Genomic DNA, 16,580 nt, shown 5'->3' on the forward strand with positions numbered 1-16,580 from the left:
TAGTGTATTTTTAATGTTTTCAGAGTTAAATGGTGAGTCGAGGAAGAGAAGGTGTTATTTCACAGAGTGAATCGCCTCGCGTTAGATCACTTCCAAAGAGTTTTAGATTGGCTCCGCCTTTCACCTGCTCATCTCCAGTTTGAGAGTGACAAGTCAGCGTCATTTTCCTCATCCCTCTTTTTTCCTTGCTTATCGCTGGGAAATACTGACAGACAAAAGGAGTTTGGGACCATTAATTCATTTTCAGTCTGACTGTGGTCAACATTAACATAGTCTGCTTCAAATGCTCTCTTCAAAAGAGGTGTTGGTTTAAAGTTGAACTGAGTACTTTATGAGCCGAAGCCTTTAAAAAAATATGTCTGTGTATTTTTTTTTTCGAGGCTTCGCTATTACACAAACAAACAAACAAACAAACAAACAAACAAACAAACAAACAAACAAACAAACAAACAAACAAACAAACAAACAAAAAGTGATGAAGTTACAGGTTAAATTTATTTATAATGCCCTAAACACTATGTGGCTACCTGTGTCAACAGAGTGCGCTGTTTCTCGTGGTAGATATTTTAGGAATCAACTTTTATGAGTGGCTGCGAAGAATTCAATGTCCACTCCTGTAGTGTTAAATAACTGCTTAGTGAGATAAAAATGTACTTTCTCTCAGTGTTAAATATTTTTACTATTTTAAGTGCTTGTTTGACTCTGGGAAGTGTGGAGCTATATAAACTCTTAAGAAGTGTTAAAATCAACTCTGTGTGAATCAACTTGATCACTGGGCTTGTTGCTGTATAAGCAGTTTGACATTGTATTTTAACTATTACGGTACTGAAACTCACCATCATCTAGGTACATCTGGTCCAGTTCTTGGGGTTCCTGTTTGACGGTGATGGCAGGTGGACTTGATTCCTCATGAATCAGGCTGGGTGAGTTCCCTCCAGCCTGGGCTGCTGCCTGAGCCTGGCTGGGACTGTAGGCCTGGATGAATGGACTCTCTGCGGGCCCACTGGGAGTTGAAGCGTGGGACGTTGGGGAGGATGAAGGGCTACTGTTGGCATAGACAGGGTGGAATCCATGGGTTCCTGGGCTGTTGAGGTGATTGGGACTTCCCTGAGTTTGGAGCATACCTAGGGGAGAGCCATGGTCAGGAGATGCCGGATGGGTCATGATTGGCCTGCCATTCTCCTGGAAGGTCGACACCATCTGACCTGAAGGTGCTGCATGGGTGGGACTATTTGGGAGGCACTTGCTGAATGCCACAGCGGAGAGATCATGCAGAGTCGGGCTGGAATTGGGGGACGATGACGGTATGGCAGCGTTGAGAGAAGGGCAGGGAGGGTAGCCACCAGCCAGACAAGCATCATGATCGGCAACGGGCATGATGGGATTAAGTCTGGGATGACTGAAGTAGGGTTTGGAATGCATTGGCAGCACTGAAGTCCCCAAAGAATCATATTCGTCACTGGGTTCTGTCTTTATCATCGGCACTGAAGGGTGGAAAGTAGAAAAAAAAAAAATGGACATATTACAAAAAAATGTGCAGAGGCATCCACGTGGCACAACGTTTGCATGAGGGAAAATGAGTAAATCAATCAACATGCACACTATGCCGCTGATAATCCAAACAAACAATCAGTGGATATGGCTCAGTGTTTCACCGAAAAACCCTCAGTACTTGATCATGAAAAAAAAAATCCAAAGAATAGGGGGAAAAGAAAAAGGATGAGTCATCAGAGTGGAAAACCACAGCTGTTTCTAATAATGAATAAGACCTATTTTCTTTGGACTCTTCTCCAGCTCTGATATCCAATAAAACACTACTTTAAGGCCGAAGGTTGCTGCTGTTGCTGCTGCTGCATGAAATGAACCGCAGGTCCCTTGGTTTTCTCTGCACTCTACAATCAATTGTTTCTCTTAGGACCGAATGATTGGACAAAGAAGTAGATGACTGGATTTTGATTGGGCTGCTTGGGTTTCTTAAGTGGCCAAAGATTTGTGCCTGGTGTTTCGGGAGCTTCAGGCCCGCGGCTAATGCAAGACAGTGCAGTGACCCCACTTGATCATCCTGTCTCTGGAACTTCCATTCCAGCACAGGCAGTCTGCAAAGTTTCCTGATGCTTTCTGACTGACAGGTAGCACATGCTTCTCCTCGAATCAGGTCATCTACTTGCGAGTGGACACAGGATACATTTTGGGGCATATTCACTAAGAATGCGCTGCGTCCGGTAATAGCGTGAAATATTGCACCACAACTGCACACGCAGTCTGCGCCCAGTTACCGACCTATTCACTAAGGATATTGCTCTAATCATATACCGGCGCAAACAGGCCCACAAAACTGACAACTTGGAGCAAATTTGCACCCGATTTACCATACATGGCAATGGATTTGCGCCAAGAACGTGGTTGTTATAGTAACAGTTGCGAGAAAGATGATATTATCAGAAAGCGAGGTTGGACCGAGAGTAAGCGTTTAGAGCGCCATTAAACTGTACAGAGCAGAGAGGACGACACCGGCGTCGTACAAATTATTGGTGCGGTCGTTTTAAAAAAAATATATTTTCAGATGTTGGCGTGGGTATGCACAGTATGCATCTCGCATCTCTCTCTCTCTCTCTCTCTCTCTCTCTCTCTCTCTCTCTCTCTCTCTCTCTCTCTCCTCTCTGCGTGATCAGCCGTGCATGTTGTGCCGCAAATGGCATGCACTGCTGTCATGATCCCGGGATCGAGGTTGCGTCAGGTTAATACATGCGTTCCAAAAACGTTATTTGCGTCACGCAAACTCGGTGTGGCTATTTGCGCTGGCGTTAGTGAATTAGACGCTGTATATCAATGAATCTCATTTGCATTGATTGGGGTGGCCATATTTTGCGTCAAATGTATGCAAATTACCTAATTTACATACGTGCAAATAACACCGGCGCACCGTGGCACATTCTGGTTGGCAGGGCACTTTGTGACGGATTTCCCCATCTGCGCGTGTTTAGTGAATTAGGTGCTCCCGGATTGCTCCATTTTTGTAGGTTAGTGCGGTGCAAAGGCGACGCAAACTTTTAGTGAATATGCCCCTTTCTTTTTATTAGTCTGTAGGGCCATCTCAGTCACTATCAGTTACAAACAGAGCTTCAGTCAGTACATTTACATGAAGCCAATAACACTTTCAAAATCCAAATATTGGCATTATTACGGTTTTGAAAAGCAATGTAAACACATGAAAAAACCCAAACCCGAATAAGATCCCTATTCTAACTCGAATAGGCTTGGTCATATTAAAGCGATCAAGTTATCTCCTTTGAACGGAACACTGGCAACTTGGTCTTTTGAGTACAGGAAGTACTTGTATGTGCGGCATCTGGCACGCAACATATGGAAAATACACAACCATATACGCAAGGGAAAACCGATTGCTTTATTAGTGTGGTGAGTGACATGAATATAATGTGTTTTATTTAAGGTAGAAGCAGAAACGTAGTCTATTTGCGTCCTGACCTCCATGTGTCGCTCTTTAAATCGATATATTCCAATTGCATGTATACGGGAGTAACTCTGTCCGCTCACACGTAAACGGCTGTCTCGGATATTCCAGAAACCGGAATTTTGACCTTAACCTGAATAACGATAGCATGTAAACATAGTCTATAGATTTGTGTTACGGAAGAGAGAAGGAAAGACCAACCATGGAGAAGTCGTCTCATTAGAAAAAAACAATCTGGGGTTACTACCACTACAAACCCCTCGCAAAAATGACGGTGGTAGAATGAAGACCTAAATGTAAAAAGAAACGTTGTTTTTCTTGTCTACAAACTGAGACTACAACATATCAAGAGTCAAGTGAAACACAACCTGTTTTTCAATGTGTTGTTATTTTTGTGGGAGGAGAGTTTAAAAGACAGTAAGCGCGCCTGTCTGCCTCTGGGGTCCTGAGCTGTGGTGCAGTGATAACAAAGCAGAGAGACCATTTACGTCAGTCCTGTCTGCCTTCGGAGCCCAGGGAACAGGTTGTCTGGAGAGCATCGTAAGGCAAGTCCCATGATTCGAGGGCCTCCTCTCTCTTGCCTGGGGAATAACAAACCTCACATGGTCCACTCTACTGTCACACCGTCGTTTTCCTTTTTCCCCTGCCTCCCCTCTCTCTCATTTCAATGTTTGGCAAAGGTCCACGGAATCAATAATTTTATTCAAATGCAACAGCAAGGTAGTATTGCCTCAATGACACTACTTGTATGTTGTTCTTTCTAATTTTAGATAAATGAAATAATGAGGCAAAGGTATGGATACGAACGGCAATACTAAGGCCTGTACGACTGTCAAATGAAGGGTTTGTTTCAACACCTTGTAATGCGGAAGTCCCATGCAACGTGTCACAGCTGATGTAAGTCCAACACATCTCTCTCAAGCTTCATCCATGTGTAGGTCTCCTTTTCACTTCACATCAGACTTCAGAAAACAGATTCCTCAGTAAAGTCCAACTTCATCTGGCTTTTATTCCCACCCCCAACCTGTGGGTTATGGCCCAAAGACAGCTGATGCTTTGCACATGTTTTTTTCCCTTTCTATTTCTAGTAGTGTCTATGGGCCTGATTTACTAATATTAGAAATAGCGGGCGCTAAATTGCGTGTTCACGCGAACAGATTGCACACACTAAGGTCGCAATCATTTAAGAATTATGCACAATGGTTAATTCTAGCTAGTCTCAATGGTTCAGTGGAGTTCTAGACAGTGTGGATATTCATTCCATTTACTTCACTCGTATGATTCGTGACATCACAAAAAAATCATTTGATTTTTCCAAGTACAAAGTTTTCGGTGAATGCACATATGAAACTTGCTGGGTTCAGTAGCTCCAACAAGGTTAAAGCAACATGCCACTGAAAAGTCATTTTCCTTCATTAGGCAGTATGTATAAACATTAGTAGTGCAAATATCAATGTCATCTGATTCCCTAAAAAAAAAAAAAAAAAAAAAAAAAAGGTTTAAACCAATGAAGTATGAAAATAACGATATATCCTGAAAATGCGTGCTATAACTTGGCACTGTTCATTTTGGACTTGTTTCATGGTCTATTGCGCTTTAAAAATGGTGTCTGGTGTCGTCAAGTATTGCCATAATTTAGATAGCACTCCTAATCATCTCAGGTTTCTCAGTGGAAAAAAAATAAATAAATCAGTAGCCGGTGAATGCAACCAGCCCCGTGGTCCATGAAGCAGGTGCAACAGTTCCAATATGGTTGCATAATATATGAAAACCGTAACCAATTATCACCAATAGTGTATAATGTGTCCCATATTCATTTTCCTGTATAAAACATGTTTGTGTCTCTCCCTCCTTTTATCCCTAACCACTAAGGACACAAGTTTTAGTTAAGAAATGTTTGATATTACAAAGGCACTTCCAACCCGCCTGTAAAAATAAAAGGGGTTCCGAGAAGCTGATGCTTTGGTCACTGTCAGCCATTTTTGGCATCTTTTTTCCAGTGTGGTTGGTAAATCTGGCTCTTATTTGAGGATCAACACGTCATGTCTATACTCACGCAAGAATGATTGGAAGAGCTCTCGGAAAAAGTTCATCCCTTGAGTTAGATGGGATTCTTGTTTTGGATAAAAATACAATGGCCGCTACATTAGATGCACACTCACAATATAATGACATCCAATGCAAAAGCAACATCACAAATGTTTCCTTACTCAAGGATAATGAAACTAACATACACCAAGTTATGAAGAGAGCATTCAGATTCCACACAGGAAGGCAAGAACCGATGTTGTAAAAAATAAAATAAAATAAACCATCACAAAATGATTATACACAAGATGTGTAGTATGATATTATTATTATCCAACCATCCATTTATTCTCTGAACCACTTATCCCCACTAGGGTTGCGGGTGTGCTGGAGAACTGAACTGTGAGGCAGATGTACTAAACAGTTGTCCACTTATTATTATTATTATTATTATTATTATTATTATTATTATTATTATTATTAATTTCATTATTTATTTTGCATTTGTAATTCTTGCATATGGCTTTATTTAGATGATCTAGGACTTGCAAATGTTGTGGCTAAAACCCCAAAGTAAACATTTCCATCCATGCTGTCATTTAGAGGTAAATGCTGCTTTTGTGGAGGTTTGAAATCACTTCTGGGTTGAGTTTTTTTCTGACATTCTGATCCTGGAACATTTTCATAAGCTGCACGAAAGTTGCATGAGTCTACACTGTTGAATCCACAAAAGTTGTTCTGGTGGCCGTGATTTCTCTAGCATGTTTGAATCTGCTGTCTGCACGCTGTCCGGTCCCACTCCAACCATCATTGCTCCTTTTTGCCAACCCCTTAACATTTTTTAATTTAGCTGACATTTTCACCCATACTGTTTGTCCTCTTTCTCTCCTAACATAAACCCGGATAATCATTTTGTTCTGTACACTTTAAAGCAGTGTTTCTAAACCTTTGTTCAGTAATATTTTTTCAGCCAAGTACCCAAAAACCAGCATTTTTTGGATGGAACAAAAAAGATAAGAAAAAATAAATACTTAAAACAGAGTGCTAAGCCATCACTGTCTAGTTTATTAAACTTTGGAACTCTGTAATGGTATCTCAAGAACTATTTGGGGGAGCGGGGAACACACGAAAAAGAAAGAATGAATTCAATTATAAATAAATATTTGTGCACCTTTGAGATCATAGTACAGATCTGTTATCAATAAGACAAATAAATGTTAAATTAAAGAAGATGACAAAAAATTATGATCTGAAGAATTACCAACTGTAAACACTGAATATAGCATTGTTGCACTCAATTGCGTCATTTTGAATTTATTGAGACATTTTAGTGTGCATGTGTGTATATTTTAAAATCTCACATACCCCCTGAAGTGCTTTCATATACCGCCAGGGCTGCACACACCCCCATTTAAGAACCATTGCTCTAAATGACACATCTTGGACTTAATGTGCTGCTCCAAATTGCTACCCTCTGACCTTACAACTGATGAACTCCCTGTAATCGACCACATTTTCCTCTCAATTCCAGTCAAACTCACTCTCCCCTCACCAAAATGCCATCATTTCATTTCGGAATATAAAGAATGTTAACCTTGCCAATCTCACATCAAGGATCGACTTCTCTTGCTTTTTCCAACCCTGATGACCTGGTCTCTCATTACAGCACTGGACTTCATAACCTAATTAGTTGCAGACAGAATAACATAATTCCGAACTCCTTCGCTCTACTAAAAAACAGATTTGTTTCTTTCTCCCTCTCCGCCCCTTGGTTCAACCCTACTCCACTAATTAAATTGGTTCTCATCTTACCTCTCTGGCTGCACTCAGTTCTTCCAATTTAAGTCCTTCAAATCTATCCCCGCCCCTCCACTGTCACTTCAGGTGTGCCACAGGGATTTGTCCTGGGGGTTCTGGTCTTCATCTACCCTAGTCAACTTTAAACATCCACCTCCCTTACCGATTGCATCTCCAAAATAAAAACCCAAGTCTTCCTGAACGTAAACAGTAGCAAAACTGAGGTTTTTCTCATCTGCGCCAATCCTCCAACAGCTGATTCAGTTCTGCATCCAATTCAAAACTCTTTTCTTTGTATTCAAGGGCATCCACAACCTCACCTCCCCTTCTCCATGCCCGCACTCCCTCCCGCACCCTCAGCTCCTCTTCTTCTGTTGTCATGTCTGTCCCCTCAACCTGTATCGCCATTCAAATCACCACCACAGGGAGTAGAGCAGGGGTGTCTAAACTTTTTCATTTGAGGGCCACATACAGAAAATCAGAAGGACGCAAGGGCCACATAATGTTATGGAGAGAAATTGTGTTTAGTCCTACAAATTGTACAAATAATTTATTTTGTGTTTTGGCATATTTAGAAAAATGCTACAGTATATAAACCAATTTTTTTTGTAATATGGCAGTAGGGATAGCCCCCGGGCCGTAGTTTGGACACTACTGGAGTAGAGCATTCATCCACTCTGCTCCCCAACTCAGAAACAGAATTTTTTTTGCACCCACTTCAAATCACAACTTCCTGTTGTTTTTATTTATTATCTTTCCAATCACAACTTCCTGTTCTTTATATTTAATTTTTTTTCACTGTACTTTTTATTATCATTTTATTTACTGTAATTTAATAAATTGTACAATGTCCTTGAGTGCCTTTAAATAAAAATGTGTTATGGGGGGAAAAATGGAGAATTCGTAGGACTTTATGAGCTCTCTAATGCAGCCAAGCTACAATGCGTGATCATCAGTCACATTTGCGTAAGCGATCAAGAATAACAAGACAGCGCGACCAGAATGGAAAATAAAGTTAGTTTCGCTCGCATCTGTGGCGCAGAGGTGTTTTGCTTCATCCTTCCGCTCTTTCAAACAAGTCTATTTTAAGCCTGGGTTTTGTCTTTTTATAGATGAGCAGACACCCGAGTGTGAAAGAAATGTTCTCCGTTAATAACGTCAGTGACCACAAATGTGCTTCAAGTGGGACAGCGGGCCGGAAGAGTCCCTTTCACAAAGGAAAGCAAGAAAGTGTTGACAAGAGAGTATGTGTTTTTGAAAGTCTGTAGGTGTCCTCTGACGCTCAGCATAGAACGTGGTCACAGCATTAGTTGTTTCCTTAATAGCTGACACACCAAAGCACTGAACAGCCCGCAATCAGCAACGGCAAACAGCTTAGATTTAGACAGGATTTCCTCATTCTTTGTAGCTATATTGGAAACATGATTGTATTTCAGATAACCTGACAACTGTGGGTGTGCTAATAGTTATGATAAGCTTAATCCAGCTTTTAGTGTGAATGCTTTGTATAAGGGCTTCTTTAACTGCAACCTAAAAAGGGCATGGTGATGCTATTTGATAGCTTTTTTCACCCCCCATAATCTTTTAACTCATTTGCTCCCAATAACGTGTAAATACGTTTTTTTCTAAATGTCTTAAGTGTCCCAAAGACGTATTTATACGTTTTTTTTTTTTTTTTTTTTTTTTTTTTTTTTTTTATGCTAAAGCATACAGAAGGCTTTGATGCAGCCTCTCAACTGTAGAGAACGGTTGCAGAAATGGTAGTTATTACACAAACGGCCAGAAGGAGGCAGCAGAGCAAAGGAGATCAACCAGGGCCATGAAGAAAAAAAGCTCAATTACTTACAATTTTAAATAGATTTGTGAAAACTGATGAAACTTAGCTCTCTTCTCATGCTAATTGATGCAAAATGGAAACAGATATAAACATACTTTTTTTCCTGATGAAAGAAGAGACTTTAGTCTTTCTTTTTATAGGTTCCATGCTTTTTTAGCAATTGAGCACAATATTCTATGCGCCTTACAAAATCAGTCAAAATTCAGTAAAACAGCCGTGAGCCAACGGGATTGCTTCTGTGAAAATGGCTGGGAGTGAATGAGTTAATAAGTTGTTTTACGCTCATCTCACACTACAGTCCCACCAAATTGCTTGTTGTTGGCGGGCACCTTGGCTTAAACACCAGAGAGTTAATTATGCTCTATTGCCCTGCCTGTGTGGTCTACACTGCACTTGTGGTTGACTTGGCAGCAAAAGCAAGACCTTTTAATTAGACTTGTACTTACGCTCAGCGAAATGATTCGGGTTGCGTAATGGCGAGCGATAAGACTTGCTTTCTTTGCGTCAGTACAGTATATAAAATTAATATACTAAATATGGCCACAGTTTGTCGGCCTTGAACTGGCCAAATTACCCACTATGCACTTATAAATCAAAGCAATCAGCGATCTCCAAATAGGGCTCTCCTCTGTATTTCTCTCAGAGCCTTTTCCAAAATGTGTCTTATCTCCTGTGGGCATAAATACATCTGCTGATAATTCGAGACAACACATCTTATTAAGAGCTGTATACTTATAACAGCGCATGATACCCCGGCAACAGTAGACCCATTAGATGCTGATCAATGAAAACATACTGCTGTCTAAGACACAGCTCCAAGTACAAGCAGGGTCCAGTAAGACAGTCAAATTTCTCATTAATTGTCAATATGTAAATGAGCTTCGCTTTGATTAGGTTGCTGTTCTCCTTAATTTGATATAGAAAACGACTTCCTCTGATTGGTAGTTACATTACGTCAGCATCTTGTGGCTTCTAAGGCGGCCACGACAGTACGACTGCCTTCTCACCCTGGCAGAAAACTTTTCCTCACGCCAAAGTTCACCTCCATGGTGATGACCGGCGACGTTGCGGGCACCCAACAAACATTGCAAGGCGGAATGACCAATGTGTCTCTATGGGTTGCTTAAACCCAAAATTGTATTCTTTGCATGTGTGAAAGTTTACATTGATGAAGCAAAAAAAAAAAAAAACTTTAAAAATGGGTCCTTATTTTTTGTTTAATAAAACAACCCACAAAGTTGGGTCAGATCCTCTACTTGCGTTAGTTTGACCGATTCATTTTGTATAAAACAACACAAAAAAATGGTCAAATTGACCCATGAAGTGGATCAGTCCATTTTTAAAAAATCCATAAATGGGTTATTTTTTTTACCTAACTGTTTTTTAGAGTGCACTAAACATGCCATAACACAGCACAATTTGTGTTCTGAAATGCTCTAAAAATAAACTGAATCAGTTAATTCCTCAACTCCTCTGAAATTGGTGGCTCATGCAGTTTTATCTTAGTCTTATCTTAGCAATAGGCAGACACATTGTCATTCAACCATTTTTCCCTAGTTGAGTGGGTATGTAGCAATCACAAAGTGGGCAGGTACTTGAATAATGCCTGTCCAACAATAACACACACAAAAAAAAGCCTTTTGAAAGACTTAGCCATAAACTGCATAGTTGTGATAATGTCACAAATCCATATTGATAACTATGCTATGCAAAAATGATTGGAAAATTGATATTTTGATGGAATGGAGTGGAAAGCTGCACTTTTTAGAAAAAAATAAAAAATAAAAGAGCAACAATGCTTCTCAACAATGTAATAACACAGTAATATGTATGTAATAAGCTGTTTTTTTTTTTGTTTTTTTTTGGTCCCATCTTTAATATACAGGCAGGACACCATTCTACAAGCTCACCGATTCATTCTTTAAATTCCAACGTGAGGGCCATCTATGAACACCGAGAGAAGTATCCCTGCATTTTCAGGTTGTTACATGAACGACAGCGTAAAGCACTGCACACGTGAGTGCATACGTGCACACATCCACAAACCTGCGCATTGGTGGGTGTGTTGGTGAACCAGGCAGGTATTGTGTGATGCGGGGGTGCGAGAATGAGGTCGCAGGGGGATTGACTTGTCTATATCAACACTGCTCCAAGACCCTGTCACTCAGCAAGTACACCTCATCGCTGGGGAACGTGCTCTCGCTTTAGAATAAATACACCTCACACACTCACAGGGTATAGAGTACACTGCCCGGCATTAGTGTAAAAAATGCACACAGAAATCGTTTTGACAAAAAAAATACACAAAACACTATAATATGAATACAATAATGATGATGATTACCACTGGGAGGAAGATAGGTAAAATTCTGGTACTGGCTCCTCTTCCTCTTGCCATTGCACACGTAGAAGTTCACCTGCAGCGGGCTCGATATTCTCTGGTTTCGGTATGGTGGGATCTCAACAAAAAGTGCATTCTGAAACAGAAATAACATGTTCACCCCTCAGAGACGCATGGCCAGACAGACATATAAATGGTTTAAATGAGCCCATCTGGACGGTTTAGAAGCAGTAGAACCCATGAGGTTGGACCAGTGCCCATGTTTGTGTCTAAGGAAACCCCAGGGCTTTAAATTTATCCCTGTGCAACAGGAGCAAAAATAAGTAACTGGCTTTTTTGTTGTTGGCCTTCTTTTTTTGCTTTACCCCCCACCAACTCTGCAAGTCTGGACGAACATGAGTGTTTTTCGACTTTCACTATGACACAGGAACAAGAAAAAAAAATGTTCCAAGTATTATTGTCTAATTGTGTCTAATTTCTTGGCTGCCGAGCTGGTTGAGATCTAAACAGGACAGAAAAGTCCAAGCTGTGAACAAAAACGGTGGGTGGGACAGGGGTCTGCCGTCCAGATGATTACAAGAAAAATATGCAGGTGGTTGGGTGAGTGTAAGTGTGTGTGTGTGTGCGTGTATTTGCTCGGCTTTCCCTCACCTTCCCTCACACTGAAAGTTAGCACACTTCCAACGCCAATAAAAGTAAACGCAGGTCGGCAGTCTGGAGTGCGTTAAGGCAGTCTAGTGACATAAGAAAAGAATTCCACTGCTCTCCTGTTTTCTCTTCCTACTGTGGAATTTGAGTTTCATCAGCCTCAGGTCTATAAAGTACTGCTCCTCATAGAGCTGGGACTTCAGCCATATAGTATCAGGTCGAGGGCCTGATGGCCAATTTTGATAGTCCATAGCTCATGATGCAACTAATTTAATTGAAAAACAGGGTTAATTTGCTGTTTTTCGATGTCCATGCTTTGTACACACGTACCGGGGTACCGCCTTTGTGCTCTGCGCATGCTCTATTTGCAAGAAATCTTATGCTGCATTTGAGGATGGTCGGAAGTCGGACTTTTCCGAGTTCAAACCAGGAAGTGTGTACGGGAACACCCTGTTGAACTCGGAAAGCCCACTTGCGAAGTTGGGGGAAAAAAAAAAAAAAAAGAAAAAAAGAGGACCCCAACTTCACCGACGGACTGCAATGTGTCGTCACTCTTCAATGGCGACCCCTTTGGAAACACACACTGAGAATGGTAAAACACAATTTACTCGAGTATAAAACTAGATAGCTTTCTTCATTCCTAAATAAATATTCGACAAAACTTCACGTAACACACAATGTATGTAACAGTATGCCGCTCTAGCTCCACTGAACTACTGAACTGTATGAAATGCTTATAAAACAAGACAAAAACAATAAATGAAGCAAAATTGAGAGGAGGCAAGTTTGCTGGAGGTCAAAATGAGTTTTGAGGACCAAAAAACAAACAAACAAAAAACTATTACTCTCCGCCATTTTGGTTGTTTACCTTCACCTCAAACGCGTTCAGGTCGAAACTGGGAAAAAACAACTCGGATATGTCCGACTTCTGACAATCCTCAAATGCAGCATTAGTCTGAACTACTTGTATGTGCGGCGGCCATCTTGTGTTGCCACTCACTAATGAGTTTTACCTAGACACATTGATTTTCAGTGGTATTTTTATGTTATTTTCTGTCTCTATGGCAGAAATGCCACAGTGTATAAAGCTGTACGTGTGTGCATGTATACAAGTCCGTGCATCTGGCCCACCGGAAATGCACGAGCACAGGTAAACAAAGATGGTGAAACACAGCGACACATGAAAGAAACACGTGGTTTAGATCTATTCAGTCCACTCATGAAAACGGCTGATCCTGATTGTCTCAGAAATGGCGATTTTGAAATTAACCTGAATACTGACTGCATGTAAACGTAGTCTCATGAAATCTCATGAAAAGCTCTACAGCCCCAGCAAAGATGAATTTGGCCTCTAAGGAACCTTTGAAAGGAACCTTTCACTTTGAACTAAACATCTGGCTATTTTGGGAGTGTCATGGTGTGAGTGTGTACGTGTGTGTGCTTGTTTATGTTATTAATGTGAATGTTTGTGAATCATTGATGCGCACGCAATATGCTTGCTTGTGTTTACCACGTGTGAGAGCAGACTGAAAATTCCATTCAGGATTGCATATGCTAATCATCAGTGTCTGCGCGGCAATGCCTTAGCAAAAGTTACATCATAAAGGGGGACAGATGAGAAGGAGACAGTAGATAAGTAACGAGTGTCCGTGGAGGATATGGCGAGCTTGAACAGTGAAATCATGAGGGTACTTACAGCTTTGACAGAGTCCTTGTCAACTTTGGCTTCCGTCTCCCACAAATGATGACCATCTATGCAACAACAAAATGACATCATCAGGATATCATTAAAATCACTGTGCCCATTGTCAATAATGTATACACAAGTTTGCAATTAGATAACATGAATTCCCACTATAGTAGATTGTTTTAAAAGAAGTGTGATGTGTGATTGTGTTATGATTCAATATAATTAACTATAATTAATTCATCATTTTGTTCACTGGAGATCGATCTCATGAAAGGTTCGGGGAAGGGACAAACTATCACGTGAGGTGTGGGGTTAAGACTCAAACAGACAAGACACTAGGGCTGGGTTTAAAAAAAATCGAATAATCAATATCAAATCGAGTTTCCTTTTCAAGACTGATATCGATACATAACACCATAAATCGATTGTTTTAATCTCTTTTTTCCCCCCATAAATTAATAAGAAAATTTAATTTTAAAGGCTGATTTTTACTGTTTACTGTTTTTTTTTTTTTTTCATATTTACTGGTTACATGAAATTAAAATTAATTTCTTACATTAATGAAAGACCTGACTTATTGCACATTAAGACAATTCAGAATTATTATTTTTTTATTTATATTGAAGCACTCAGAAGAACAGTTTTCATGGAGGAAAGCTTGCATGGTAGGATAGGGATTAGAAACCTGAATGTGCTGAGAGAAAACTCGGTAAGAAACCTCGACATACTGACAAAAGTGTCATTGAGTAATTCTAAATAATGGTCTATATGATAAAGTCCATTTTCTGTACCACTTGTCCTCAAAAGGGTCATGGGTGACCTGGAGCCTGTTCGGGCTGATTCTCTTAATTTATTTTTATAGCTATATATTTCATTAAACATTTTGGTTATTAATTTCTGCATCATGTGTGCCTTGGTTTATTTTTTTGTATGCAATAAAAGACATGCACTCCAACAAAGGTTGGATGTCTACTGAAGCTCTGCACACCTTTTGTATAATTCCAGATGTAATTTCTTGCCACACCTTAAACAACAATCGAACAAGACTCTGTGTAGGCAATTCGGACTGACCATAGTACCATTTGCATCACTTTTTTTTTTTTACATGAGCAATGCCTCATTATTCCATTCCAAGGATCACAGAGCAGCATTTTCGCCACATCATACAAAGCAGAAAAATGTGCAATGTGGTATTGCACCACTATTGTACTTTATTAGACTACGCAGTCGGTGTGACTTTCAGGCTTAAAGCAATACAGTAGCTGCTGATGCTGTCCTGAAGTGTGTCCCATTTGTGATATTTGAGCACCTCTGGAAAAGGTGAAAACATATTGTTAAATGTGTTTTTCACATTACATGGGAAGTGAAAGAACGAGGGATCATCCATCCATCCATCCATTTTCTTGACCGCTTATTCCTCACAAGGGTCGCGGGGGGTGCTGGCGCCTATCTCAGCTGGCTCTGGGCAGTAGGCGGGGGACACCCTGGACTGGTTGCCAACCAATCGCAGGGCACACAGAGACAAACAACCACCCACACTCACACGCACACCTAGGGACAATTCGGAGCGCCCAATTAACCTGCCATGCATGTCTTTGGAATGTGGGAGGAGACCGGAGTACCCGGAGAAGACCCACACGGGCACGGGGAGAACATGCAAACTCCACCCAGGAAGGTCCGAGCCTGGACTCGAACCGGAGACACGAGGGATCATGATTTTCTTAAATATAGTGTGAGCTGTAGAAACAGGGTCAGAATTGCCTCAACAGTAGTTGGGTTTCCGTCCACCCATTTTTATTTGAATTTTCAAGGAATGTGAAGATACGAAAGAATCCAAAAAAGGGTTTATCAAGAATTACAAAAGCAAACTCATACAATGTCAACGCACGGCGCAGTCGCTTCCTGTTCTTCTTCTTCTTTTAAATTACTGTTGGATCACATATCTATGGTGTATACCACCACCTACAGCGTTGGCGTCCCCTCTCAATATTCGCAACAGAAGAACAGATGGATACGAGCATAGTCGCATGTCCGTTTTGCACATTTTCAGTACATGTGTTTAAAAAAATTTGAAACAATGGATGGAAACCCACTGAATGGCCAATGAATTGTGCAACAGAAAATATGAATTTGGGGACTGTTGTGGGCCATCAGGATTAGTGAATGTTAGTCAAAGAAAGGGAAGGAAGCTTTCATGAGGCTACATCAGGGGGAACCAAAAAGGTATCCGACCAGCCTCAGCTATGGGAGGTACTCTGAGAGGGCAATCTTTAGCTAAGTTCAGACTGCAGGTCATAATGCTCAATTACGATTTTTTGCTGAAATCCGATTTTTTTTTTTTTTTTTTAGTAAGCGTTCACATTACCTATTAATTGCGACTTCAGTCTGTCTACTGTGTGAACATTATGCGTCCGCAAAGTGACCCGCATGCGCACACGAAGATGCAACGTCACTCACAACGCTGTGTTTGCGGAAGTAAATATAATTAGATATATTATATATTATAATCTAATATTATAAAAAGTATTTTTATAAGTCTGTCGTTGGGGCTCATATTTTTACTATCTCATATCTACAGAGAAGTGATGCAGGAGGAGGTAGAAATAATATTTTGTGAAAATGAGGTGAGCCTGTTCGAGCTCTTCATCTCAACTGTTACTCGAAAAAACTTGTCCGATTCACCTAGTCTACCAAGTAACGCCCCCGCCCACCGGAGCACATATTGGACCTTTGATGACTTAGAGGTCGGATATATGAGACCTGGCTG

General features: G+C 40.6%; 1 protein-coding gene across 2 annotated transcripts in view; it reads right to left on the reverse strand.

Annotated features, from left to right (window-relative positions):
- The window catches only part of LOC144022422 (nuclear factor of activated T-cells, cytoplasmic 1-like), a 71,724-nt gene that overhangs the window by 30,419 nt on the left and 24,725 nt on the right, over positions 1-16,580 (reverse strand). For both annotated transcript variants that reach the window (XM_077527193.1, XM_077527192.1), the window contains exons 7-9: positions 13,820-13,875; positions 11,479-11,611; positions 837-1,484 (exon numbers count right to left, since the gene is read on the reverse strand). In XM_077527193.1, the coding sequence (XP_077383319.1) occupies positions 837-1,484; positions 11,479-11,611; positions 13,820-13,875 (837 nt within the window). The remainder of the gene's footprint in view (positions 1-836; positions 1,485-11,478; positions 11,612-13,819; positions 13,876-16,580) is intronic.

Source organism: Festucalex cinctus, chromosome 7 (assembly GCF_051991245.1).
Source record: "Festucalex cinctus isolate MCC-2025b chromosome 7, RoL_Fcin_1.0, whole genome shotgun sequence".
Classification (NCBI taxonomy): domain Eukaryota; kingdom Metazoa; phylum Chordata; class Actinopteri; order Syngnathiformes; family Syngnathidae; genus Festucalex; species Festucalex cinctus.